This window comes from Alternaria viburni (genome assembly GCF_023758015.1).
Source record: "Alternaria viburni strain BMP 2772 chromosome Unknown scaffold_21, whole genome shotgun sequence".
Lineage (NCBI taxonomy): Eukaryota > Fungi > Ascomycota > Dothideomycetes > Pleosporales > Pleosporaceae > Alternaria > Alternaria viburni.
In genome coordinates, this window is record NW_026055790.1 from 333,392 (window position 1) to 359,809 (window position 26,418).

General features: G+C 52.8%; 13 protein-coding genes across 13 annotated transcripts; 9 read left to right on the forward strand and 4 right to left on the reverse strand.

Annotated features, from left to right (window-relative positions):
* Positions 1 to 459: 459 nt before the first annotated feature.
* Positions 460 to 1,580, reverse strand: J4E79_008683 (uncharacterized protein; the record flags this gene model as incomplete). Its single annotated transcript, XM_049357538.1, has 2 exons — positions 460 to 1,223; positions 1,277 to 1,580. The coding sequence occupies 2 exons, from the start codon at positions 1,578 to 1,580 to the stop codon at positions 460 to 462; spliced, it is 1,068 nt and encodes a 355-aa protein (XP_049208009.1).
* A 371-nt stretch (positions 1,581 to 1,951) lies between these two features.
* On the forward strand, positions 1,952 to 2,850 carry J4E79_008684 (uncharacterized protein; the record flags this gene model as incomplete). The annotated part of the gene is made up of 2 exons (XM_049357539.1): positions 1,952 to 2,548; positions 2,617 to 2,850. 2 exons carry the CDS (start codon positions 1,952 to 1,954, stop codon positions 2,848 to 2,850), a joined length of 831 nt encoding a protein of 276 aa, XP_049208010.1.
* A 595-nt stretch (positions 2,851 to 3,445) lies between these two features.
* On the forward strand, positions 3,446 to 4,523 carry J4E79_008685 (uncharacterized protein; the record flags this gene model as incomplete). The annotated part of the gene is made up of 3 exons (XM_049357540.1): positions 3,446 to 3,806; positions 3,854 to 4,286; positions 4,337 to 4,523. The coding sequence occupies 3 exons, from the start codon at positions 3,446 to 3,448 to the stop codon at positions 4,521 to 4,523; spliced, it is 981 nt and encodes a 326-aa protein (XP_049208011.1).
* Positions 4,524 to 5,247: 724 nt separating this feature from the next.
* Positions 5,248 to 7,609, forward strand: J4E79_008686 (uncharacterized protein; the record flags this gene model as incomplete). The annotated part of the gene is made up of 3 exons (XM_049357541.1): positions 5,248 to 5,398; positions 5,447 to 5,724; positions 5,774 to 7,609. 3 exons carry the CDS (start codon positions 5,248 to 5,250, stop codon positions 7,607 to 7,609), a joined length of 2,265 nt encoding a protein of 754 aa, XP_049208012.1.
* Positions 7,610 to 7,749: 140 nt separating this feature from the next.
* On the reverse strand, positions 7,750 to 9,769 carry J4E79_008687 (uncharacterized protein; the record flags this gene model as incomplete). The annotated part of the gene is made up of 2 exons (XM_049357542.1): positions 7,750 to 9,579; positions 9,728 to 9,769. 2 exons carry the CDS (start codon positions 9,767 to 9,769, stop codon positions 7,750 to 7,752), a joined length of 1,872 nt encoding a protein of 623 aa, XP_049208013.1.
* A 572-nt stretch (positions 9,770 to 10,341) lies between these two features.
* Positions 10,342 to 11,466, reverse strand: J4E79_008688 (uncharacterized protein; the record flags this gene model as incomplete). The annotated part of the gene is made up of 1 exon (XM_049357543.1): positions 10,342 to 11,466. One exon carries the CDS (start codon positions 11,464 to 11,466, stop codon positions 10,342 to 10,344), a length of 1,125 nt encoding a protein of 374 aa, XP_049208014.1.
* An 834-nt stretch (positions 11,467 to 12,300) lies between these two features.
* Positions 12,301 to 13,865, forward strand: J4E79_008689 (uncharacterized protein; the record flags this gene model as incomplete). Its single annotated transcript, XM_049357544.1, has 3 exons — positions 12,301 to 12,349; positions 12,409 to 12,858; positions 12,910 to 13,865. 3 exons carry the CDS (start codon positions 12,301 to 12,303, stop codon positions 13,863 to 13,865), a joined length of 1,455 nt encoding a protein of 484 aa, XP_049208015.1.
* A 1,970-nt stretch (positions 13,866 to 15,835) lies between these two features.
* On the forward strand, positions 15,836 to 17,512 carry J4E79_008690 (uncharacterized protein; the record flags this gene model as incomplete). The annotated part of the gene is made up of 1 exon (XM_049357545.1): positions 15,836 to 17,512. The coding sequence occupies one exon, from the start codon at positions 15,836 to 15,838 to the stop codon at positions 17,510 to 17,512; it is 1,677 nt and encodes a 558-aa protein (XP_049208016.1).
* A 450-nt stretch (positions 17,513 to 17,962) lies between these two features.
* Positions 17,963 to 18,912, forward strand: J4E79_008691 (uncharacterized protein; the record flags this gene model as incomplete). Its single annotated transcript, XM_049357546.1, has 2 exons — positions 17,963 to 18,604; positions 18,661 to 18,912. The coding sequence occupies 2 exons, from the start codon at positions 17,963 to 17,965 to the stop codon at positions 18,910 to 18,912; spliced, it is 894 nt and encodes a 297-aa protein (XP_049208017.1).
* Positions 18,913 to 19,320: 408 nt separating this feature from the next.
* On the forward strand, positions 19,321 to 20,538 carry J4E79_008692 (uncharacterized protein; the record flags this gene model as incomplete). The annotated part of the gene is made up of 1 exon (XM_049357547.1): positions 19,321 to 20,538. The coding sequence occupies one exon, from the start codon at positions 19,321 to 19,323 to the stop codon at positions 20,536 to 20,538; it is 1,218 nt and encodes a 405-aa protein (XP_049208018.1).
* Positions 20,539 to 21,305: 767 nt separating this feature from the next.
* J4E79_008693 (uncharacterized protein) lies at positions 21,306 to 22,255 on the forward strand (the record flags this gene model as incomplete). The annotated part of the gene is made up of 2 exons (XM_049357548.1): positions 21,306 to 21,881; positions 21,932 to 22,255. 2 exons carry the CDS (start codon positions 21,306 to 21,308, stop codon positions 22,253 to 22,255), a joined length of 900 nt encoding a protein of 299 aa, XP_049208019.1.
* Positions 22,256 to 23,216: 961 nt separating this feature from the next.
* J4E79_008694 (uncharacterized protein) lies at positions 23,217 to 24,619 on the reverse strand (the record flags this gene model as incomplete). The annotated part of the gene is made up of 3 exons (XM_049357549.1): positions 23,217 to 23,567; positions 23,619 to 24,390; positions 24,444 to 24,619. The coding sequence occupies 3 exons, from the start codon at positions 24,617 to 24,619 to the stop codon at positions 23,217 to 23,219; spliced, it is 1,299 nt and encodes a 432-aa protein (XP_049208020.1).
* A 643-nt stretch (positions 24,620 to 25,262) lies between these two features.
* J4E79_008695 (uncharacterized protein) lies at positions 25,263 to 26,321 on the forward strand (the record flags this gene model as incomplete). The annotated part of the gene is given in 2 exon segments (XM_049357550.1): positions 25,263 to 25,686; positions 25,702 to 26,321. The coding sequence occupies 2 exon segments, from the start codon at positions 25,263 to 25,265 to the stop codon at positions 26,319 to 26,321; spliced, it is 1,044 nt and encodes a 347-aa protein (XP_049208021.1).
* Between the last annotated feature and the right edge of the window lie 97 nt (positions 26,322 to 26,418).

Genomic DNA, 26,418 nt, shown 5'->3' on the forward strand with positions numbered 1-26,418 from the left:
GCAAGCGCAACACGGCACGTCATCTCAAGCTTCGCGTAACCTTTCTTGCTCCATGCAACACTGCGATCTGCAGCTATCATGTCGTCGTATAGAACTTCTTGCTCGCGCCATCGGTGTGAAAGAATCGCGTATGGGGGGACATTGCTTCCTACAAACTCCGAGAACGAGATCTGCAGGGAAGGATCGGGGGTATCATTGGACTCAATATGAAGGAGCCGCATTGGTGTGTGTGACTAGCGTCGCTAGTATGTAGATAACAATGATTATCGGGTGGCACGCGCTTGTATCACTGAGAAGGTCGAGGCTGGGCAAGGGTAAGTGCGACGTGTCTTGTGCCTCTTAGCTAAGCGGTTCGAGCTCATTGGACGCCTATACGAGACCAATGGCGGGCACACACGGCACGTACAACATGGAAACATCCCGACTAGGTATAGCAGTTCTCTTGTAGTCGCACGAGCACTACGGCACCCTCACATCAAACCTCCCCGTTGCCTTCGGCTTCGAAAGCACCCACAGTATGCCATCATTGACACACTGATCCCAATGCTCAGACGCCTTCAACGCTTTCCCAAAACGCCTATGACCATGCGGAACGCCCTTGAACAGCGTAGTAGACGTGGGCACATTAGCCTCGGACAACTTCTTCGCAAACAACAGCCCCTCATCGCGCAGCGGGTCCAAGCCAGCAATACCAAACACCGTAGGAGGAAACCCCTTGACCTCCTCTTCCGTCGCATTCACTACATTCATCTTTGTGTCTTTTAGATCTGGTGTGCCAGCCTTCAGAAGTGCTGTGAAGTAATCCATGACTCTCCTCGGCAGAACCGGGGCGTCTTCGTTCTCGACGTAGGATGAGGTCGACTTCTTGAGTAGCTTGCCGGGGCCTTGTTCGTATGTAGCTGGGTGGGCGAGCAAAGGGATGATGAGGATCTGGCCAGCTAGGGTGGGCAGGCCTGCCATAGTCTCACTCTTTTTGAGATGCTGTTCCAGGGTGAGGGAGGCTGCTAGGTTGCCGCCTGCTGAGACGCCGCCGACAACGACTTGGGATGGGTCGCCTCCGAGTGCGTCGATGTTCTTATGCAGCCATACAAATGCATCCTGAGAATCGTTCCAAGCGGTTGGGAAGAGGTGCTCTGGTGTATGGCGATAGTTGACGTTCAGTACAAGCGCTCCAGTTTTGATCGCGGTCTGCGAACACAGCGGATCCTCGCTATCCAACGATCCTGTATCATTGTCAGCCAAGGGATATCGATACACCATAGTTAGGAGCTATTACCAAAGATGAAGCCTCCTCCGTGGAAGTACAAGTACACAGGAAGCTTCTCCGACGCGTCTTTCTTTACAGATCGATAGGTACGAGCTTCGATAGTCGAGCCATCACGGGTTGGAATGACATGATCTTTGACCTCGACATGTGCTGCAAACAATTGCTTCAGCTCTGCCGAGCGTGCTTCTCTCTCAGTGTTTACAGCTTTCTGAAGGACGAGTGGGTCCATCGAGATGTCGAAAGTCCGCGCGGGAAGCGTCTTCTCCAGTGCCAGCCATTCGTCGGACGGACCGCCATACTGAGAAAAGTCCATTGTCATCTTGATGCGAGAAAAGAGTTGCGGGCGTGTGAAGAGGAGTCCAGCGATATGTATTCGGTCAGCGACTTAGCCTCGTACGACCTTGGAGCCTAGCATAGCCGCGTCAAGTCTGCCTCGTCATATCTGCGACCGGTGGTCGCTAGCGTCACCCCGCAATGTACCGAGGTCCTCACATGCATGCCACCAACACCATGTTTGCTTTTTGTGGCTGCTAGTTGTTGGCCTACCATCACCAAGCCGATCGCATTGATTTCAATATTCTTGGCCCGGAGACGACTACAGGCATCTGCCTTTGAACTCAATGATCCGAATCATCATCTGCGAACATCAGCCGGAAATAACGTCATACACCTGGGTCGAAGACAATGGCTACAGTACCGTCTGAACCCCCATCACGTGGCCTCAAAGATCAAGTCGCAATCGTAACTGGAGCAGGTTGCGATGGTGATGGGATTGGAAATGGACGTGCGATATCGATCATGCTTGCCGATGAGGGCTGTCATGTCCTCTGTTTGGATCTGAACACGGAGTGGGCTCAGAAGACTGCGGAAATGGCAGCATCAAAACCACATCGCGGAAGAGCTATTGCGATCCAGGCCGATGTTACCAAGGCCAGCGATTGCGAGGCAGTAGTGGCTAAAGCAATTCAAGAGTTCGGCAAGCTGGACATACTAGTAAACAACGTAGGTGTCAGCGGTGCACCGGGTACGGCGGTTGATGTCGATATGGAGGCATGGGCGAAGGGTCTTGAGATTAACGTGAGCAGCATGGTGCAGATGACGAAGTACTGTGTACCGGCCATGCAGAAGAACGAAGGCGAGACCAAAGGCAGCATCGTCAACATGGGTTCCGTGGCTGGACTGAAAGGCGGCACACCTCATCTGTTGTATCCGACCAGCAAAGGCGCGGTGGTGAATATGACAAGGGCGATGGCTGCGCATCATGCAACCGATGGCATCAGGGTGAACTGTGTCTGTCCGGGTGTACGTTTTTCATTCCTGTGGCATAGCGACGTGCTGACACGAGGCAGATGCTTTACACGCCCATGATGTATGCAGGTGGTATGAGCGAAGAAGCTCGAGAAGCGCGAAAGAAGAGAAGTCTGCTGGGTACGGAAGGCAATGGATGGGATGCAGCATGCGCTGTAACTTTTCTGAGTTCAGATCATGCGAGATGGATAACGGGTGCGGTGTTGCCTGTCGATGCTGGCGCGACAGCCGCAGTGGGCATCGGTATGCCAAAGAGTGCCAGTGTCAATGGCTAGAGTATGGGGTAGATGGGGTTAGATGGCAGGCAGGAGATGATGAGGTTTGGCGCAAAACGGGAAAGAACCTCGGCACATCGGCACCCGACGGCTCATTGGCTTGCACAGGCGTCACAATGCAGCCTCAAAGTCCCGACACCTCTTCGTGTACTTTTCACGACAACTACACAGCACTTCCGTCCCCACATGGCATCAGTCGTACACACGTGATAGGAGTCTCGTAGTCCATATGAGGAAGGACCACATGTGGGGTAGAGGGCAGCCCGATGCGCACACTCATTTGCACCAATCGGAGCCTTCCACAGACATTGAGCCCAGCGGTCCGCTCCTCTAGTCCTTTCTAGTTTTTGCGCTGCACCCCGGATTTCCGCTAGAGATATCTTGGCTTCTCAGCAGTCATGGTAGTCATTCGTGGAAAGCCGGATGATCACAAAATGTAAGTCGTGGACGGAAGAACTGGGGTTGTGGCGTATACCTTCAATCTTGTTGCGGCTCAAGATCAAGTGCGATGTCAGATCTCTTATAAGATGGACTGCGACGAATACATTTAGAACTATCAGTCCGACTGCAGATTTCATCCTCTATCTTTACCGCCATGAAGTTCCTCCAGTCGCTTAGCACATGTGTGCTTGCACTCTCTTCCCTCGTCAGCGCAGCAAGCTTCAGCAACCCGCTCAAGCAAAAGGATGGTTCAGACCCTCACATTGCCTACACAAATGGGTACTACTATATGATGACGACGACATGGACGAACCTTTCAATCACGAGGGCGAAGACGCTTGGAGGCTTGAAGACAGGAGAGACAAAGGTTGTCTGGACCGACTCGAACCCTGACAGATGCTGCAACATGTGGGCACCCGAGCTGCACTACCTCGATGGTGCATGGTACATCTACTATACTGCCGGCCGCAGTGGTACCGACAACCTGGATCTCCAGCGCCCTTATGTGCTCAAAGGTGAGAATGTTTCATCGTATAGATGATGAGTAATCTAACAGTCGCAGGTGGTGCGGACCCATTCGGGACATACACCTACCTCTCTCAACTAACAAACGTATGGGGCATCGATGGCTCCATCGTCCGTTTTAGCAAATGGGGTAACTACTTTGCCTGGTCTTGCTTCTCTGGCGCCCTTCAGTCACTCTGCATCGCACCCATGACCTCGCCTGGCAAACTCGGTGCCACCAAGATCCTCTCTACACCTACTGAGTCGTGGGAAACCAATGGAAGCCCTGTGCAAGAAGGCCCAGTTGCCATGTACCACGGTGGCAAGACCTACATCGCTTACTCGGCAAGCTTCTGCTGGACACCCAACTACAGCTTGGGTCTGCTCACTTGGAATGGCTCGGGTGACCCGGCGCTTAGTGCGAGCTGGAAAAAGAGCGATGGACCTGTCTTTACCAATGCCAACGGCAACTACGGGCCAGGTCACAACGGGTATGTTGACCAGTCGATACCACACGATATCCATGCTGACCACGATGTAGTTTCTTCACCAGTCCCGATGGCACGGAGATATGGAATGTTTACCACGCTACTGCTATTCAGACTGGCGCCTGCGACGGCAACAGGTACACGATGGCGCAGAAGGTCAACTGGAACGCTGATGGCACGCCGAACTTTGGCACTCCTATCAGGCCAGGCGCCACACTTGCTGGACCTTCTGGAGAGTAGATTGTCGATCGTAGTTGGCCTGTGATGGAAGCTCTTCTTGTATATATTTGACGTTGCGCATGGTTGAGATGTACCAAAATTTGTTCCATATCAGAATAGCAGTCGGGCCACCGTGTGCGCAAGCTACTCGTACCACTCTTCGTACCTAGGTATCATACCGCATATCTGAGCAGCGATTGGAATGTGTGATCATCGTTGTTACCAGGACAGCTCTACCAAGGGTGGCTGGCCCCAAGCTTGGATCGAAGTCAGCTCATGTCGCTGCATGAGAGTCGGTGATGGGGGCTGGGGACCGAATCGATAAACTGAGCTGACCGGGCCGGAGCCGAAGCCGCGCCGATCATCTGCGTTGCTGTGCACGATAGATGCCCTGGTGATGGTGTAATATGCTTACTCTGTGAGGCAAGGATACGAAATGCCGATGTAAGAGTAGATAACGTCGCTGGATGCGTACACAAGATGGTAGGTGAAGGTGGCAGGTGATAGAGTGTCGGATGACGTCGGGGATGCACGAGTCATGGAATCTGCAAGGTCCCGCACGTGCTAGCGCGTCCCGCGCCAACATGCGTCAGCTGCACCCCGGACTCCGCCTCTGGCCAACTCTATCGCCTCCGCCTCCCTCCGCTCTTCTTCTTCATCATCCATCATCACGGTGTTCAGCTGGCTGGCATCATCAATACTCTCATCAATCTCCAGCTCGATACTGTCAGCTCAGCTATTCAATATGGCTGCTGAGAAAACACCGCTCGTCGCGTCGGACGCGTCTGCACCCGTGCAGCCAAGCCACGTGCAACGCTACTCCAAACGTCAAGCGGTAGGAAGACTGTTTGCCATCGCCGCCACAGCTACACTCATACTCTATGGAATTCCGCAGGGTATGTGTAGCGTCACGTTGAACTGATTCGCGACTAATTGATGTCCAGTCGACTATGAGCCGACCGGCGACTATCCAGAGGAGAGCGAGCTGTGTCTGACTCCAGCTTGTGTGCATGCGGCCTCAGAGGTTCTTTACAACCTATCACCTCAGTACAAAGAGCTTGATCCATGCGATGACTTCGAAGAGCTTGTCTGCGGTGGCTGGAGAGACCGCCATGACTTGCGAGCTGACCAGGGTGATGCCTTTACCGGCACAATTATGTCGGAGAACTCGCAGATGCTGCTTCGCCACATTCTCGAGGCTCCTTACCCCAAAGACTCCGAGGTAAGTGCAACCTTGCTATTTAGATCAATCCCAACTAACCTTTCTGTAGCATTCTTACTTCTCACCCATGCAGCTGATGTCAACTGCGAAATCCGCCGATGAGGAGAACTTTGACAAGATGAGAGCGGCCTACGATGCGTGCCTGAACGAAGACAAGATCAAGAGCATTGGCGCTGGGCCTTTGAAGCAGGTCCTTGACGAGATCAAGAAGACGTGCTCTGCCATCGCTTCGGACTCCAACTCGATCAAGGACACTATCCTTCTTCTGGCCAAGTACGGCATCACTGGACTTGTTTCAACTGGCACCGGTGCCGACGACACCGATCCTGACACTGTTGTCGTGTCTGTTGGTGCCCCGTACAACTTCGGACTACCCTCCAAGGAGCGCTACGAAGACGAGAAACTCGTTGAGAAATACCGTGGTGTCGCTGTTGAAGTTCTTAGCGCGTTGTACCCCGATCAGGATAAGGCTGTATTTGAGGGTATCATTGATCTCGAAAAGAAACTTGCGGCAGCATCTCCAAGCGAAGAAGACCGCGAAGATGTCACGAAGTCTTACAACCCGTTCTCGATCGACGACGCGGCTGCGATCGCTCCCGAGATCGAGCTGAAGGCGCTTCTCGCAGGCCAAGCTCCAGAGGGTAGCGACATCAAACGCGTCATTGTCACGACCCCGAACTATCTGAAGGAGCTGTCAGTAATCCTCGCAGCTACACCCGAGAATGTTCTTCAGGCCTACTTCATTTGGAAGGCCGTCCAGTCTCTCTCTGCTTACGTCGATGCGGATGCTGTCAAGCCTTACCGTCGGTTCGTTAATGTCCTCGCAGGCAAAGACCCTGACTCCGCTCCTGAGCGATGGCGATCATGTGTCAGCCACGTCGATAACGGATTGGGTTGGATCTTGAGCCGCTTCTTCGTAGAGAAGGCCTTCTCCGCCGAAGCGAAGAAGTTCGGCGATACCATCATCACAGACATCAAGACCGAGTTCGCCAAGAAGCTGAACGCTGCTGAATGGATGGACAAGGACACTGCGAAGAAGGCTGTCGAGAAGGTGCACAACATCGTCCAGAAGATCGGTTACCCCACCAAGAGCCCGAATATCATGGACCCGCCTACGCTTGAAGAGTACTACGAGACCGTCAATGTTTCATCAGACGCATTCTTCGCCAATGCACTCGCCATGCGCCGCTTTGAGGTTAAAGAAGAGTGGTCCGCCCTTGGAAAGCCTGTGGATCGCGATCAGTGGGATATGTCTGTCCCAACCGTGAACGCCTACTACAACCCTCCCGGCAACGAGATCGTCTTCCCTGCCGGCATCATGCAGTTCCCAGTCTTCGACGTCAATGTACCTGCATACATGTCCTATGGTGCTTTCGGCTCCGTCGCTGGTCACGAACTCAGTCACGCTTTCGACAGCACTGGTCGCCACTACGACCAGAACGGCAACCTCACCGACTGGTGGTCCAACTCAACAGTAGAGGCCTTCGAGCAGAAGGTCAAATGCTTTGTTGACCAATACTCCAACTTCACCGTTCCCGGCCCTGACGACAAGCCTCTGCACGTCAACGGCAAGCTCACTCTTGGCGAGAACATTGCCGATGCCGGTGGTCTCTCCGCGTCTTTCCAGGCTTGGAAGCGCCGTTCGGCGGAGACGCCCAACCAGAACCTTCCTGGTTTAGACCACTTCTCGCAAGAGCAGATGTTCTTCGTCAGCTACAGCAACTGGTGGTGTGGCAAGACCCGCAAGGATACCGCCATCAACCGTGTATACACCGATCCTCACGCGCCTAAGTGGGCACGTATTCTGGGTACCATGGCGAACTCGAGGGAGTTCAGGGAGAGCTTCCAGTGCAAGGTCAAGGAGCCCACGTGCCAGCTTTGGTAGATGGTGGCAGATTGGGTCGTGCTGGCTTGTATGTGTCTCATACTTGCAACATTATACTAGTTTGCTGGCACATTTGAATTATATGATGCCACATCATGCTCCACAGTTACTAAACTATATATGCAATCTACAATGCAGTATTATGCCTGCAGAACCAACTCATACTTGCCTGGCTTAAGCGCTATCCTCATCCCCTTCCTCTCTACTTCATAACCACCCTCACCAAGTCTCACAACGACACTACTCTCTTCTCTCGGCAACAGCAAATACCCCGTCGTACTAGTCGGCACACTAACCTCCATCTTCACCTCCTCGCCCCCACCACCATCATCCCCCTTCTCATACCTAACCTCAATCCCCCCATACGGACACTCCACCCTCCCCTCCACCACCCCAAACTCACTCCCCAACGGCGGTCTAACCCTCCACATCCTATACGCCTCCGTCTCCGCCTTGACCCCCAGCACCCCCTCATAAAACCACTCATATATCGTGCCTAGCATATCATGACACTTGCTCCTACAATTATCCTGCCAGAACTCATTCAACGTCGTTTCACCCCGCCGTATAAACCGCAGGTAACTTGGATGTTCCTCCTGGCGCGCCATTTCCAGGATTATATCTGGTCGGTTTAGGTCGGAGAGTGTGTTGAAGAGGTATTTCAGGCCGATCTCGCCGGCTTGGATGCGGTTGCCTGCGGAGGAGCAGTCGGCTAGGAAGGCGGTTTGGATGTCGGTGGTGTGGGAGGGAGGGGCGAGGTCGAATTGGAGGGCGAAGGCTTGCGCGACCATGTTGCGGTCGTGGGTTGGGTGGTTGTCGCGGGATGTGTAGAACGCGTAGGGGTACTCTTTCTTATCTGTAATGAGGAGGCGCTCGTTGTATACGCGGTAGATGCGATCGGCCCATTCGCGGAACCGCTTCTCGGCATCTGGTTTACGGAGTTCGTGCGCCATGCGTTGGATGTTGCGGAGGCAGCGGTAGTAGATTGCTGTTTCGATGTTGGCTTGGTTGTTGCCGAAGGCGATGTCGCGGCCCCAGTCGCCTAGCCCGTGCTCGATAAGTCCGCCGTCGCGCTCTTTCGTCTTGATGTATTCCATGTAGCGCACGCAGGGGTCGAATAGCTTCTCGAAGACGTGAGTGGAATCGTAGTAGAAGCGCAGGATTTCTGGGAGTAATGCGACGGCGCCGCCCCAGGTGATTGTGTCGTGTAGAGGGCCGCACATGTATCTGATCTCGGGTGCCATTGTAGGGCAAAGACCGTTTGGCTCTTGCGCGTCGACTATGTCATCGAGTATCTTGGAATATAGCGACTCCATGTCACGGATGTACTGCGTGGCTGGTGCGAGAAGGTGCGTTACTTCGAGCCAGCCGAACTTCTCTAGTTGAGGACAGTCAGTGTGGTAGCTGAAGAGGTTGCTGACGAAAGACCAGTAGCACATGTTGATGAGCTGATTGACATCTTCTTTGTCTGTTTTGACGTAGCCGAGACGACGTGCCGCCGAGGATACGTGCCTGCTGACCAGCGAGTGCACCACCGGTAGCCCCTGGCATTCTTCGAGCGAGACACCTTCGACCTGAATGTAGCGCGCACTGGTGAAGCAAAAGTCTGGCTCCCATGTCTCGACTCCCGTACCAGCAAGAGTAAATTTGCAGAACACGCCCGTCTCAAACTGCTTAAAGAGTGGATCGGGCATGAGTACCTTGCCATCTTCACCAATCGTCTCAGAGAAACGGATGATGACTTCCGAACCGGCTGGCCCGCTGACTTTAATCTTTACCATGGTAGTCATGTTCTGTCCAAAGTCGAACATGACAACACCTGGCTCGACCGTCTTAGTCGATCGCGGTTCGAAGGTCTCATGCAAAACAACGGGCGGAGGTTCTTGGAGATGCGATACTTCTCTCTTCGTAGAGTATCTCCTCGCGTATGAGTCGTATGGAATGCGGGAGGTGTGGTTGGCTCGTCGTCTCTGGGTCGCCTCTGGGTCATCGCAGTACCGTGGGATGGCGATGCTGAACCATGGGCTTCGAATTCCGCGCACACAGCGATGAGTCAAAGGGGGGAGTATATAAAGTGACCGCACTGCAGTGTCTTCGTTGCTTCCACAACACACACACAATCATGCCGCTCACACCCTTCTCCTTCGCGATGGTGATCATCCTCACGATCATCCACCTCAACGTCCACGCTCGCCCAGCCCACCCCACAACCTCGCGTCTCGCTAGCGAGCTCGTCGCAAGGACACTCGGTGTCTATTGGCAACCTTGCCCATCACCCTTAGCTCAAAGGATGCGAAATACAAGGTTGTACTTGCTCTTCCTGAGCACTCGGATGGGTATGTGCGATGCTTGTCTGTCAGATGTGCTGCTTACTTGTGTAGGGATGACTCCAGCAGCCAGAGCCTTCCTTCTAGCTGAGAGATCAGCTATACAAGGCCTGCTCCTTCGCCTTCAACAACACGCCTACGTACCCACTCCGGCAGAGACTGCCTTCATAGGCCAGATCAGCTTCTGTGGCGACGACGAACGACATGCAAGGACCAATATCATCCTCGCACCTTACGGTCTGCGAGTCCCGATACGGTATGGGGTTTGAGCTGCTCGGGCTGTCTGCACTTCGCACAAGGAAACCACCGAACAGGCCCAAGGCCTACATCAAGACAACAACACACAAAGAACAGGATGTGTAAACTAACCTTGAGACAGCAGGAACTGGCATGTGGAAGGTGACATCACTTGGCATAGAAACCAGAATTGAGCAATGAATCGTATTTTGGAACGAATTTGACGTATTTGATCGTATGGGGCCGAAGCAAAACAACGGGCGGTTGACTTTGGTACTTCAATTTGCCCCTCGGACCTGTCACGGGCGTCGCAGGCTTCCACTGCTCGTCTGCTTGGAAGCCCGGCGCATCCCAACCGGTAGGATAGGCGCGCAAGTCTTTGGTTTCGGAAGAGTAGATATTTGCCAGTGTGGTCGCACTCTTACGGACACTCCAATCTGGACCTGTAGTGATGACCTCGTGGCTGCGGTCGGGGTAGAACAAATGTAGCTCCATGAAGAAGCAGAGCTCATTGCCATATCGGACATATGTGTTGTCTTCGTAGCATGGCCAGAAGAAACGGTCGTCGCCCTGGTCACCCGCGTAGAAGCCATTACCGATGTGCGCGCCTAGTACGTTCTCGCCCTGGGTTAGTATTTTGGACAAGTCGTATCCGACAAACTGTACGGTACGATGGTAGTTCGTCCAGCCAGGATCTAGTACATGGCCATTCGCCGCAGCAGGATCGCCATTACAGACGAAGTTGAAATGGCCAAGACCCGATGCGAACGCAATAGCACGAGACGGCTTCCGGTCGAGATGTAGCGACTTGCGTACATACAGCGGCTTGTCTCCATTATCGCCGATCCAGACGCCCTTCCATCGATTCGGCTCATCTTCAAACCATGTACGGAAGATGAGGCTGGTGTGTGGCATGTAGGTCTGGTTCATGCTGTATGGTGGCAGTAATCCAGAACTTCTAGGGTATGCAGTGAAGAACTCGTTTGCTTTGCCAACCGTGACCGTACCATCAGAGTCCCATACTGTGACTCTCCAGTAGTGGAAGGTAGCCGATTCGAAACCTCCGTCAGGTGCACATAGTATATTGCGTTGCCTATCGCTTTCCACCTTTCCGGAGTTCCATACTGTTTTGTCCCACAATCCTGGTGTCGTGAAGACTTCAACGCGATACGCTATTTGCTGGCTGTCTTCGCGATCTGAATGGAGGACCCAAAAGAAGCGGATGTCGTCTGTGTCGATGCCGAGCGCCTCGTGGAAGCCGTGTATTCCGCATCGCGTGACTTCTAGGACCATACTGAGCGACTGCGGAACTGAGATGGCTTGCGTTCGTAAGGTTGGCTTGCTTGAGCAACCAAAATGTCGTGCAGCATAGATTATCGGAAAGGTGGAGGGTTGGTGGCTGTTACTGCGAGAGGGTTCAACTGATCATTTACATCTTCAGCTCATCAGTCAGAGTACGCGTCGTAACAACATGCTGCGAAGTTCGGGTGAATTGGCTGCGAGACCACCGACCGATAGCCTGTTAGGCGTGACATGAGTGTTTGGCACGGTCTTATCCCGACGTGGTCCCGAAGTGGAGATACGCGTCCGGCAGTCTGATTCGACAGCGAGCGCGAATGCGGGGACCCCACCAAGACATTGCAGCTTGGCCTACAGTTCGATCTTAACTCCCGACCCGTAGCGCAAGGCCTTACCGTTCGTAATAATCATTCTCCGACATTTTGACTGATGGCGAGCACAACCTTTAGCATCGTAGCAAAAGCTCAACATGGGCATCGTACCTTATGATAGTAGTTGCAAGCTGTGGAATTCGAAGTACTAATACAACCACGTAGGGGGCAGCATCATGTATCAGCCTTAACATTTCTGCGAGATGCGTGCTGTTGTTCCCTCTAGCCCGAGCTTTCGCGACAGCAGTAGATCGTGACAAGCATTCTAGGCCCCTTGTACAGTCTCCATGATCCGTGCATGGACACATGCGCGTGTCAGCCAATGCTGGCTTCGGGGCAGTAGAGTCCGGGGTAACAAGGGACGCGAAATGGAACCACAGTCCGTTGATACATAAGCCGTGGTGTCGCATGGCGATAGATCCACTTCCCCACACACTATCTCATATCATCGCTCAAGATGGGAGTCGCTGTCACGGTCTTTAGCGCAATCTTTCTGGCGACTGGAGGTAGGATTTCCACCTGGCAAGCGTACGAGCTCACAAGCTGTGTACTGATTCATCCACAGGTTTCCTTTTCGGATATGACTCTGGTATCATCACCTCCACCATCGCCCTTCCTACCTTCAAAGAGTACTTTAACGACCCTTCGGACGATGTTGTCGGTGGTATTGTGTCCGCCTTTCAAGGTGGTGCCATCGCCGGGACCATCTTCAACATGCTGTTCGCGGATGTGCTAGGCCGTCGCTGGACTATCTTCGTAGGAGCGGTCATCTCCATTCTGGGCAGTTCTCTTCAGGCAGGAGCTGTGAACATGGCTATGCTCATCATCGGTCGCTTCATCGGCGGAGTCGCAGTAGGTCAGCTCACTTCGACCATCCCTATGTACGCTGGTGAGCTGTCCGAGGCAAGGTATCGTGGCACTCTCTCTGGTTTGCTGCAGTGGATGCTGAGCTGGGGATTCTTCGTCGCTCAATGGCTCGGCTATGGCTGCTCCTTCAACAGCACTCAGTTCTCATGTAAGTCGACCTAGACATGAGTCGCTGTCTTTTCCTGCTAACATGTCTCAGGGCGCTTTCCTCTCGCATTCCAGAACGTACCTGGTCTGGTTTTGCTTGCAGGCATTTTCTTCCTGCAGGAGTCTCCTCGTTGGCTCATGGAGAAAGATCGACATGAAGACGCCATGGCCTCGCTCAACAAGCTCCGAAGGGGCCACGACGCTGAGACGATCGATCTAGAATTCCGCGAGATCCGTGATGTCATCATCGCAGACCGCGCTCTGGGTAATATCAGTTGGCTCTCGATCATTACGAAAACCTCCTGGCGCAAGCGTCTCTTGCTGGGTTGTGGTGTGCAAGCATTCGGTCCGCTTTCCGGTATCAACGTCATCAACTACTACGGCCCGCGCATCTACGAGATCCTCGGGATATCGACACAAGAGTCGCTCATGATCATTGGTATCAGCGGTGCTCTCTCAATCGTGTGGTGTACCATCGGACTGGCACTGGTCGACAAGTTTGGACGTATCAAGCCTCTTCTTATATCGGCAGCGGGCCTAGCGGCTGCTCTTCTCGTCAACGCAGTACAAGGGCAATACTTCGACCCCAACAATGGCGCGCAACTGCGCAGTATGGTGGCCATGAACTTCCTCTTCTCCTTCTTTTATACGCCTCTTGGCATCATCTCGTGGGTTTACCCTGCAGAGATTTTCCCCATCGAATGCCGCGCTCTTGGCAATGCCATCACGACTTTTACAAACTGGGTTGTGAACCTCATCTTCGCCCAGTTCTCTCCCCAAGCACTCAGCACGATTGAGTTCAAGTACTTTTACGTCTTCTTCTGCTTCAACATTGTTGCTTTCCTATGCTATTGGTTCTTCTATCCGGAGACCAAAGGCAAGACCTTGGAACAGATGGACGAGCTATTTGGCGATCAATTGGTACCGCATGCATTGCAAGATCCGGCGGCGGCATCGGCGGCTATGGAGAAGGACGAGAAGCTTCATGCGGAGATTGCAGTCGTCTGATCGCGGTTCGGTGCGGCCGGTGCATGCTTTGGGTAGAAGGGGTTACAGAGGAAAGCTGTAGGTGGCGTTGTTGGAAGGTGAACATGTGATACGTACGCGGCGTCTATAGCGACTTATTACCAGATATACGATCTATAACCTTCCGAAATTGCCATTGCGATGTGTACAGACGGAATGTATGAGCATGTTAGTGCCTCATGATAGGAACAATAACAATCGGGTTGGCGCAGGCAGGATGTCGATTCCGAACGGCGGAAAGCAGCCGGAACGAGCTAGTGCGTAAAAGGAAAGGCGCTGCTCGTCATCGATTTCAGGAGGTGCACTTGCCAGCGGACTGATCTAATCCAGGGATGGACCTTCCCCAGCCCCCAATGAAACTCACACTCTGCATTCAATCGTCGCTATGCGGGGCTTCTTACTCTCCTCCAACAGCTCGAGGTGTTTTTCCATGTCGCCGCGCAACACCGGTTACTCTTCCCCATCCTAGTCATCTGAGCGTCTATCAAATAGATCAGTACCATGGCGAAATCACGACATGGGCTGTTGAGAACTACACGATATGAAGGCTCATTACACATGAGCAGAAAAGAGACCTCAAGTCGAATTTGCACGTTGAAAGAGTTATTCCTGGAAGCTAAGGTTGTCGTCACAGCACGCACCAAACGCTTGGATACTGCGAGCGTTCCTACGGAAAGACACTGGTCTGCAAACACTCGCTGTCTCAGCGGAGATCTAATATGTCCTTCAAGGGTATGGAAGAATCTCCATCTTTAAGGAAAACGTGAAGCGTACCTTGTCCCAGGAGACGCACACGATGGAAGCTCTTTTCACCCAGGTATCCTGCGTGTGCACAACGCTGCATCCAATGACGAGCTTTTTGGAACTTGCACTCTTCACAGTATGGTCTCTCGCGTTCCCAATTCGAAGTACGGATCTTCTTTCCATTTTATTGTCTTCGACACCTCCGGATTAACCACGTCATCAAAAGTCCTGCTTAACTTGTGACTCATGGCAGCAGTGTCGAGAATACTCTGCGAGACGCGGACTAGCATTGCATTGCAAGTTCGCGTGAGCTTTTTGACGCAGCTCTAGGCACCCGTGGGGTTCAGTCTAGTATGAGTAACACGGACCTTGTAGGGCTTCTCCCCCGCACTCGAGACTTGGGGTGCGACCCGAAAGTGGAAACGAAGGGATTTCTGTGTGGCGACTCTCGCCGTTTCCAGCTCAATGAAGGCGTCTTGCGCACTTGGCTTAGACTCTTCGTTCCTTATATAAACCCTCTTTCTCTCTCATGTTGTAAGACAAGCTGATAACGTAAAGTCAACAGCGTTTCCGACTCGCCAGAAACCTGTCGCACACCCCGATACTAAGCCTGACTGTTCGCTGTTATCCTTACACCTCTTCCCGGAAGCCATAAGGAAATCTCTTCAACGGTTATTAGGCCCAGAAGCCTCCTTCTCAGCTCATACCCTCCAGCCCATCCTTGACGGCGAAACCACAACGTCATTGCTACTGGCGATATCTTATCTCGAACCCCAAACCAGACGCCCCTCCACCAAATTTCTGCAGATTACAGCAAATCAAATTCGTCCGTATCACTGCGCATACGCGTTCCAGCCTCGATGTCTCCTTCCAGCACACCAGGACGACTTCCAGAGATAGCCAGCAGTTCTGGCTCCGAGCCAGTCAGACCAATACGTCGGAAGCCTCTGCATGCAACCAGCTCCAACTACAACAAACGTCAGAATGGAGATTTCGACAATCGCCACTCTGATCGCCCACCGGGCGCCGGCGATGTGTCTCTCGATCACCTCATATATCCTGACGAGGACGTGGGCTATAGGCCAGTTCTTCGTTCGCATCGCACAGCTCATCAAGTTCGACAAGACACTTGCTTCATACGAAAGGACGGAGACTCGCAACCGGATGAGGAATTTACACCTTTGTCCAAGGAAACTTCTTTACCTGACATGGACTCCGTCAATCACTTCGAGACTATCCCTGCAGGTCCTGGTGTAATCGCTGCACTCCGAAAGCACATTTCGGCCGCTCTCCTTGCAAAGCTTCCCGGTTTGAGCGACATCGATTTCTCAAGACATAGCAAGCCATCGTCTATAGCAAATCTGCGCTTGCTACTTGGAACCTACACTGAGAGGTCCCTAAAGAAGTGGGGCAACCCTGTGTATGCATACCTCAGTCCTAATGCGAATTCCTCAATCGGCCCCAAGTTCATCATGGAGGTCGATGAAAGACACGGACATGGAGGACATGACGTTGTGGAAGTCACATGGTATGAGGCTATATTTGAGCAGAGGGTCGCAACAAAACTTCCCTTCAAACAAGCTGCAACTAAAGACGAACTGTATGCCGTGGTTAAGTACTACTTCCTGTTGGCGGTAGAGGCGGGAGTGGAGAACTTTCACCATGACTTCATCCCATTGAACAGGTCCTTCGTCCAGCACCTGACTAGCTTATGCCTGCATTATGCACCAGACCTTCGGACACCGACGCATTCCACTGAGGGATACACATACGATGAGGAGCCACCTCCACGATATCCTACGAAGTTTGATCGACGGCGTCCCCCAGGCTATGAGAAAGTGCCGGGTATAGCAAAGGTCCAGCCGTTTCCGCAGGTCAGCATCGATGCGTCCGAATTTAACCCTGGCAAGAGCGACAATAGCAATGCAGACGACGAGTCTTCCAGTCTGCAGCGGTCCAGACATAAGAGACAAGCTTCTCGAATGTCAGGCTTCGCAGCCGAAACATCTTCGCATGTCTCAGCTCAACGAGGGCGCAAACCCATCACTGCTTTCTTCCGCAACGATCGACCAGCCCTATCACGTCCCCGTAGTCCGCACGAAGAAGTTTCTGTTCGCAGCTCGACTCCTCCGCGCAATGCCATCTCCTCGTGGTTGAAAACAATGACTGAAGAGCTAAAACTGCATCCGAATGCTCTAACTACCAAGGCGCGATCAGAAAAAAGGCTGGAGCTGGAGACCAACCAATCCATGTCGGATGCAATTGACTGGCCGCTGCGAGGATCGTCGCCGCAAAGCTCGGTGTCGTCTGGTTACATTGACATGGACCATTTCTCGAACCGCGACCAGAGCAGCTTGTTGAGTGGTACAGACAACTCCGTTTACTCGTTCCCGGATCAACACGCCTCGAAGCCCTATGAAGAGTGCGCGAGCTTGACGCACCTCGCGATGACAGAGCCACTCCCCGATAGACATCAGCACGATGTAGAGTGGAGAACGTTCCGGACGGCGACTGCCTCTCTTCCGGGAGTAGATAAAGATCGTCGTGAGCGCCGCACATCGCGGAAAGCAGAGCGGTCTCGCAACTCGATCGCCAACCGTCGTCCCGGCTCCACTTTTGGTTCGGTTGTTTCAATCTCTTTGCTTCAGCGTCAAAAGAAGGTCATTGATAGTCGCGTCGAAAAGACACTTCATGACATCGAGGATCACTACATACGACTGAAGAAACTCCGACAGCATCAAACCAGTATCAAGGCGGAGATGGTAGAAGCGAAGCGCCGTGAAGAGAAGGAGAACCGTTTTGAAGACGAGGAAATGGCGCGCTGGGAGGACGGGGTGGATGGTGGTAACGATAGCAACAAGTCGAGGTTTTTGAGGTCGTTATAGTGACAACTGCATTCATATAGGAAGAGGAGCCTTTGAGTCGATTTGAAGGAGGATGACTGGGCTTGCACAACATATCGCTTTGCAAGATGGCGAGAGAGCGGGTGCTGTGGGCATGGTCTTTGGCTTCGTGGACATCACGCTGTATTTGCTTTGATACGACATGTGTAGCAACAGACTGTGTAACATGTGTTTTATACCAATTTCCCATTGTTGTTATCTCGTCTTCACCGCGTCTTTGCACCTTAGCGCGTCCGAGTCGAGCGTTTGCTACCTAGATAGGCAGTCCACGTCACGTAAACAGAACGCGTCCATCGGAACAACAACGGTGACCAATTCTTGCTGCAGCATACATGTACTCTTGCTTACAACCCACATCATCGCCACTCCGGTTGTAGTCCCTAAGCCCTACAAACCCAACTCAATCTCATCAAAGACGACACCACGCCCAAGATGTCTGTCGCTAAGGCCAATCTGGCCCAACTCTACACGGAAATTGGCGACGCTAGCTTACTCGATCACGCGCCGTACGACCAGATAGTCACCGCCTCGCAGTATTATGATCCTCGCGCTATATCCTTCAAGATAAGGTTTGGCTACATCGTCGACAAATACAGCAAGAGACCGCAAGAAATCTGGGTCCTCTTCTACCCACCCACTAAGGAAGGCCGGCATCCCGAGATGCAATTCCACTCATTCGACCCTGATACGAATGCTTTCACCAAGCACGATGACAGCAACATCAGCACCACTGTCTCCGCACTCGCTAGCGCGTTCAACAACCCGAAGAAAGCAGCGAAGGGCAAGCACGTGGCGCTAGCCAAGTACTACTACCTGAAGGCTCTCGTATCAAGGGAGGCGGGAGGCGCTAGTGAGCTGGAGATACCCATACCGATTACTCGCACTTTCGTCGACAGCTTGAGAGTCGTTTGTCGGGAGTTCGAGGAAGCGAAGGAGAGATCGTCGCGCTCACCATCAGTAACGCTGATTGATGACCATGACAGCGTCCTTAGTGATCCTCCAGAGGACCTTCTTGAGCCTACTCAGCCAGTCAAGGCAACCTCAATAATCACTGCCGAGGTATCCTCCGTTCTCGTAAGTACCCAAACAAACAGAACAACACATTCTTGCGCCGTTACTAACTTTGACAGACTCATGATTACAACGTTGAGCGACTCGAAACTCTCCTTGCGGTCTGCGACGACGAGCGCGAGCTCCAGGCTTCCAACAGTGCTCTAGATACAGAGAAGAGGGCGTTGGAACAGCGGTGTCGCGTCAATAAAGAGAAGCAGGCCGAGATAAACGCTCGCCGCGAACTGGTCTTCAAGGGCATGAGCTTGATGGATGCGTTCAAGTTAGGCGGGCAGATGGAGCGGGAGGAGAAGCGCAGAAAGCTCGATTAGAGTCGCTTGATGAAGGTCTCGACTTCCTGTATTTTCAGTCATACACTTGAATACTTGGGCAGCAAAGCCTACCTTGGAGGCTACGCAGTGTCTTACTTGTATAACTTGCAAATCTTGGTGTATTGTATACTTATAAAGTACCGATTCCAGCCGTAGGCCAAAATTCGACAGAAAAGAGACTCGTCGTTATGCCGTTGACCTACCTTCCAATGATTTAACTGCAATAGACAATGATCAGGTAGTGAATGATCCAGAATCAACTAATACACTCTCGTAACTAGCGCATCTCGCTGAGTATATGACTGCCTCATTTGATCATTGCGGTAGGCACCGCATCTGCATCCGCACACTCAGCTTTACCACACCCAAGCGTGCAAACCTGTCAAAGACATTGCGACTCTCGCCACCATGTCTGCCCCATCCCCCCAACCCGACGACAGCCCTTCCTACGCCAAACTCAAGCGCGACCTTGGCGACGACGCGCCTCTCCTCAACTTTCTCCCCTACAAGCGCGCCACTTTCGAGCCGCAAAACGAGATCGCCGAAGCAGCGCCCGAGCGGCTCCTCTATGGCGACATGATGGAGAGCAAGGGTTCGCTCTGGATCTACTGGACCCTCAACTACCACAACAAGAAGAAGAGCCACCACGACTACCGGATGATAACCTTCCAGACTATCGAAGGCGCAAAAGGCCATGAGGCGGGAGTGCGTCCGGGCTCGGTTCAGAGTGTCGCATTAGCTTCAGCGCCTTTCAAGCATGCGAAAGACCACGATGCGGTCACAGCTATCGCGAAGTACTTCTTTATCCGTAGAGGTATCGATATGCAACTGCAGTATCCGGTATCGTCTGGCCCGTTCAAAGAGGCCCTTATGCGCGTGTGTCAGCATTACAAAGCCATATACAACGAGACGCAAGCCAACAAGGCAGCAAGCCGGCGTTCATCAGTCATGCCTACTGGAGGTCGCGATCAGAGTGTTATTTCGCAATTTCCAGACCCACGAGAACCTTCGTACGCAGCTTCTTTAGCGCCATCAAGACCGGTGTCGAGCGCGCCATCCCGTCCCAGGAGCATGCGCAGTATGGACACTCGCAAGCGCAGGCACAGTTCGGGCTCAAATCTCGACGCTCAGCCTGAGACAGAAAAGCGCAGCGCTCCTCGCGAGGGATCTAGCAACTTCTCATCCTATTCCCGACCACCTTCCCCGTTCCTCGCGCCTGTTCAGCCTTCCCTTCACGAGCGCCCGGGAGATGAAGAGATGCGAGACCTTTCCTTTAGTAACAACAACGAAGCAAATCAAGGACAACCAGCCGACGGCGCGCGCCCAGACGACATCGACCGCGAGACGATGATGGATCAATACATTGCGCTCAAAGCCCGGGAAGAAGATCTTGATAGTAGGATCAGCGACATGGAGACGGAGCGTGTACGTATTGCGGACCAAGTAGCTGGGCTACAGGCGGACATCAACACAATCGGCAACCGACAGGGCGACTTAAAAGAGGAGAAAGATCGTGTGCGGGCGGAGAAGAAGCAGCTGCAGATTCAGCTGGATAAAGACGAGCATCTGGACTTTGGGTTTGAAGCTGGACGGAGGATGGAGACTAAGCGTCAACGGCGGGAGTAGTCTCCGGAGGGCACGGACCTACCCCCGACGCACGCTTGGTGGTGTTGATAATTGCACGTTTGATGGTTGGTTAGAGAAATGGCGGGGTTAGATCCTGCGTTCTTTTTGCATGACCTGGGAGGAGCAAGGGATGGCTAGCTGCAGATGGACGTGGCCCGAGGAGGATACCCAGGTAGCTCAAGTTACCAGTAGAGACGAATTGATCGTGTGTACAGAAGTAGAACTGGTAACAGATGGACTCTCTACAACATCTCAATGCTTTGATTCAAATCAATTGGCAATATGTCGATGGAAAGGGGGAGAAACTGAAGGAGCTGTGAATTGAGTTTCAGGATTCCAAGATCAGCTAGTGGCCCCCGCAAGTTCGATGACGCATGACGTAATCAGTAAATGCGCCAACGGTAAAACTCTTGGCTCCCCAACGTAAATTCGCGTCGCGTCCTTGCGATTGAAAATCACCTCAATCGCTTCCAGTGCGTACGAAGAGCGTAAACCTGGGTCTTATCGATACCTGTGGCCCACGTGGAATCGCGTTCACGCCAACCACGTCACGCATGTTCGAACACCTGCAGGTGTAAACGACCCACATCGCGCCAAGGGAAGAGCGGTCTGAACAACGATTGACACGATTTCTATTTTGTACTTTCCAATATATGTTATTGTACTCGAAGCTCTGATATCAAGACAACATTATACTTCAATCCTTCTACAAGCTTCCCGTACTTATTCAGAGCCCGCACAGCTCTTCCCAGCCCCACAAACAAATCATGGATTGTTCCGACGGCTTCTCATTCAATGATCTCAATTGGATGAGACAAAACGAGATACCAAATACTGTGAAGACAGCGCTACTATATGGCGAGATCCGTGGAACGGGAGAGAAAGCTGATGTCTGGATCTACTTAGACAAGGCCACGACGTCCCTCATCTGGCAGATCTACTACCCCGAGGGTGACGCCAAGCCTCAGGTCATCACAGTTGAAGAGGCTCTGGAGAAAGCGAAACCCTGTGCCTGGTTCAAGCTTGCCACAACCCCGGAGAAGCTGGAGGCCTTGGCCACATACTATTTCGCGAGAAAGAAGTTGACGAAGAGATACCAACCGAAACTCACGTTTGAACAAAACCGGCTACTCAAAGCCATGCTCGGTAGTGAGGCCCCATCTAAGATCGTCAAATTACGAGTTCGCGTCCCCGAATATCTTGGTCGAGAACAATCACCAGAAGCCCTGGTTGAACCTCAACAACCTTCAGAAGTCGTTCCAAGTCAAAGAGCCCGCTCAAAGTCAACAATATCAGTCCATCAGCTACCCTCACCATGCAGCACTACCGACTATGACGCAAAGGTATGTTACGAAGGATACAGCTGTAACCAACGTCATCTAACAGCATGCAGCGCGATGATGAATCACGAAGATTGAGTGGCGCTACTATGATCGAACCACTCGACCCAATCGACCGCTACTTTGATCTCGAAGACCGAATGGAGACCGCCTGCACCAACATAAAGCGCCATAACAACCGAATAGAGGACCTAAAGCGGAAGAGGTCGGAGATTGAGAAAGAGATCAATATGGAGGCGGAAGCTGTAGAGTTGCTCATCGCTGAGAGACATCAAGCCAAGGTCGCGAAGGACCGACTTTGGAATGTGTTGTCGAGGGAAGAGGCTTACGAGCTGGGTCGCCTCGACACCGCAAGAAAGATTGCCAGACTCGATTGAGCTCAAAGCTGATTCATGGCCTGATGTCGACGTACTGCCATCTTCTGGAACGAACGATTTGGATGGAAGTGGATGCATCGCTCTACGAGTAGTCACACAAGCCAGTCTACGACGACGAGTCGACAGACAGGAACTCCAATCCTCTGCGATTGATACCCAGGCGCGAAGAACATCGCAATACCGGCCACCAGTCCTCTCAGCTTCTACTTCGGAACTTCATCTATTCGCGCAAATCTCATCGCGTGGGTACTATTTGTGTTGCGGACGTCGTGGCTGGCACGTCGCTACGTAACATCGCAGTACTAGTGGACGGCACCAAACTATCACATTGCGCACTCAAGCGAGTCACGGGAAGCAACGCGTATAAAGCTACTCGACCACACGTCTATCCTCGTCATTACACACTACTACCCTCGCTGCCGAAGCGAAGCCTGCACCGACCGGCAGCGCGAAACTCGCTCCATGACGAGGACCAACGATCGAATAGGCCAGAGCATCGCGCTATCAACGAATTCTTCCTTAGACGTCATTGAGGCGTCACAATATTCACATACTCCTGATGATTGACAAGCATCGAATAGCGAAAGGCGAAGTCGCGGAGTAAGCATGCAGATGGGCTGCCTGGCAATACTCAGCGACGCGAAGCCAAGATCTGCGCTTCAGACACCAAGCAGACCTACTGGTCCAGATCTTTGGAAGCCTGATGCCAGGAGCTGGAGGAGGAGTTTGAAGATGGAACGCGAGCGTTGTGGCGCTGTAGTTTGGATGCATGAATGATGTTGGACAGTTTTGAAACACACTACCGTGTGGAATACAATACGATAGCTACTTGATTACAGCAACCTGCAGAGGCCTTGTAGTCTGCAAACGTCATACTGATCGTACTGCTACTGCCGCTGTTACCACGGTATCAAGAAAGTCCCCGTCCAAGCCATTAACGCCATACTAAGCACGGCGTAAACTAGTCTTCCTCGCTGCTGTCGGTCTCGGACGTTGCACCCTTCCTCGCCCACCTCGACGCTCTCTTCACGATCTCACCTCCAAGGATGAAGATTTCGCGCTCCTTCGGGGTGAGTGACGAACGAAGATGCTTCATTTCGACTCCGATGCGCCGATTCTCTTCCTTCAGCTCCCGACCCTCCACCTGCATGTCGGCTAGCTGAGTCTCAAGAGCTTTGATCTCATCGCGCACATCCCCTTGCTTCTCCTTGTTGATCATGATGTTTTCCTTGCACCTGCTCTTCTTATCGAGGGCGTTACGATAGGCGTCGGCGAACCCAATGGATGATTGGGAGTTGGGGCTCTTCTCGACCTGGCAACCTGTTAGTATACAACGGGTTCTAGATGAATAGGTGAAACTTACAAGGACTTCTGTGGAATCCCGGCGTGTTGACGAGGTACGTGAAGTATCCATGGCGTCACTGTTGTCTGTCTCAACGGGGTCCGAGTGGATGAGGAAACCCTGGCCTGTGTTGACTATTGCTGAGGGCGAGGGTTGTGCTGTAGCCGCCGAAGGAGTCAATCGTAGTGGTGGTGTGCTCGTAGTCACTCGCTTCCTGGGCGCGTCCGGGGTCATGGTGCGAGCCCTCTTGAGAGAATCGCCTTCGGGGATAAACAAGCTCGGTTCTTTTGGTACTGCAGGAATCATGGAGACCGTAGGGGCGCGCTGAGGGGTGGGCTGCGGAGTGCGTCTAGCTTTAGCCAGTTTGACTAGAGGGCTGACCGCTGCAGGCTGGCCGTTCACCTTCACCACCGAGCCCGCTCTTGATCCAGACTGAGAGACCGAACGCCTGGCACCGTCCACGTTCTGAGCGGACGAAACGCGCGTCCTCACCACCGAACCATCTCCTTCTGGCCTAGACTGAGAGACAGAGGGCTTGGTACTGTACGCGTTCTGTGCAACAGAGGCGCGTGACTTCTCCTTCTCAATGTTCGCGGCCACCTTTACAGCGTACTCTCCAGCCGTCTTGCATGCCGCAGTCAGCCAAGTGGTGAAGTAGCCATTGACTATCCATGGCACTGGTGTATTAACGCCCTTGAAGATGAAGTAGTACTTGATCACTACGCGGAGCTGGTCCAAATCCATAGTGCCCGCTTTCTTGAGGCACTTGAACGCATTTGCCTCAAGAACAAGTCTGAAGACGTCAGTACGTGTTCTACATTAGCTCATAAAGCAGGAATGACTTACCTCACCGCTTCCTCCGCGCTTATGCCTCCTCGGAGCTTGCCGAGACGGTCGAAGATGTTGAAGCGTTGCTCGGGGGAGCGGCCAGCGGCGTGGTCGTTCTGCAGCAGAATCCACACCTGGCAATCTTTATCCTTCCCATCCTTGATGGTGCCGAAGAGCATACGAAAGGGCATCATATTTGGACGCTCGTTCTTATGGTCAACGAAGGCGACAAGCCGGACCCTGGCGAGAGGGAGATGATGGAGAAGTGGGACACGGGCTTGGGTTTCGGCAAGGGCCGTATCGGCCGCACCTACTTGGTTTTCCATGGCCCTTGGAACCAATGCCGAGATTGAAGCAGGTGCTTTCGGTGTAAGGTAGCTGAGTTGGTTGTCGCGTCTTGTTTTGTGTTGATCCCGGCGTTTGCATTGTATGGATGGGGTTAGCGTGGCTCTAGCGCGCTTTCGATGGAGAAGGCGAAGCTTAGCCATGTGGTACCCGGGAGGCATTCGCTGTATTATATTTGAGCTTGTGTTTCTGTAGACGACATTGAGTACCTCCTGGGTACAGTTCATGCTGGTGCAACTCTGCGAGCATACTCTATCAGTACCTGAGTACCTGGGAGCTTTCCATGACCACACACGCCGTTGATTATGTCGCAGTCAGCGCATCAGCGGTATGAGGTCTTCGACTTAGGTGTATGGCGGTCCATCTGCTACGGGATCTTCAAGCCTGATCTGTGCGTCGATTATACCACTAGCGTTAAGTCGGCTCTGATTTTGCATTTGCTCTCGACTTCCCAGATCTCAAAGTTCAACAATAGTACTGTATCGCCTGCCAATGACGACTGCAAAGGAGACCCAAGCGACACTGCCCCTACGATGGCAGCGCTGCATCAACAGACTGAACGCCACGTTAGTCCGCCGCGGCTTGTTCACAGTCATAGAGGAAGTGCTCTCTCCTGCTACACCCACATTCGACCAGGCAAGTCTCCAAGGACACAAAGCTCTGAATATCTTTCTCGGGGACCGGAAGCAGAGCGATGGGATGTCGGTTTCTGTATGGGCGTACATACTCCTCGATAGCAATGGAAGTGAACCATCCATCTTGTTTCGCGATGAGGTACCTATTCACTCCAATGGTGCAAATACACTTCGACTATACCCGCGATCTGCTTCGTCCTTATTGCGAAAAGCGAATCATCTCAAATCGCCTTTCTGTCTCCTACATCAAGAAACAGACGAAGGTGTCAAGGATGGGCGCGGTATGCTTTGCGCAGTTATCGCCTACTACGCGCTGGTAGCAGGGTTGAGCGACTGTGCCATCCGATGGCGTCGGTTTGACACCTGTATGATTGCCGCCCTCGATTATATCAACATTACCCTGAAATGGATGAGCGAAATACAGCATGAGCCGACGCCCAGCACAGCGACAGCCATGAGACCTTCACTCATCGTGAAGCTCCTGATAGGTCGAGAGGCTCTTACAAACATTACTGGAGTTTCCCACAGCTTCGAAGTTCCAGACAGCGAGGATGAAGAGGACATCATGCCTCCCGATGAGGACTTCCAAGAGCAGCCAGATATCCCAAACGCCACGCACCAACCCGCAGTCCCCTTTCTAGAAGAGGTACCAGACACCATCGACAGCGTCTTCGGAGACGACGTGGCCGGCGTCGCAGAAGAAGTCGACAGCGTCATCGGGGATGCCAACGACAGTATCATTGTTGCAAACAGCAGATCCCAAGTACACGGAAATGAGAAAGCATGCCATCCTTCGTTAACGATCAGGAAGCGCAAGCTGGAGGATATCACGGCAGGGAGTGACGGTGACGTGGTCGAGGAGATGGATGGGCACGGTTGGCGGCAAGCTTCTTGGGGCCGATCGCGAAGGAGGTAGGGTGGTTGCATTTGAGGAATTGACAGGGTGATACTTGTAAACGGTCACATTGTACAGTAGAGTGTTTGAGGTATCGTCACTTCGGAGTCAGGATGGC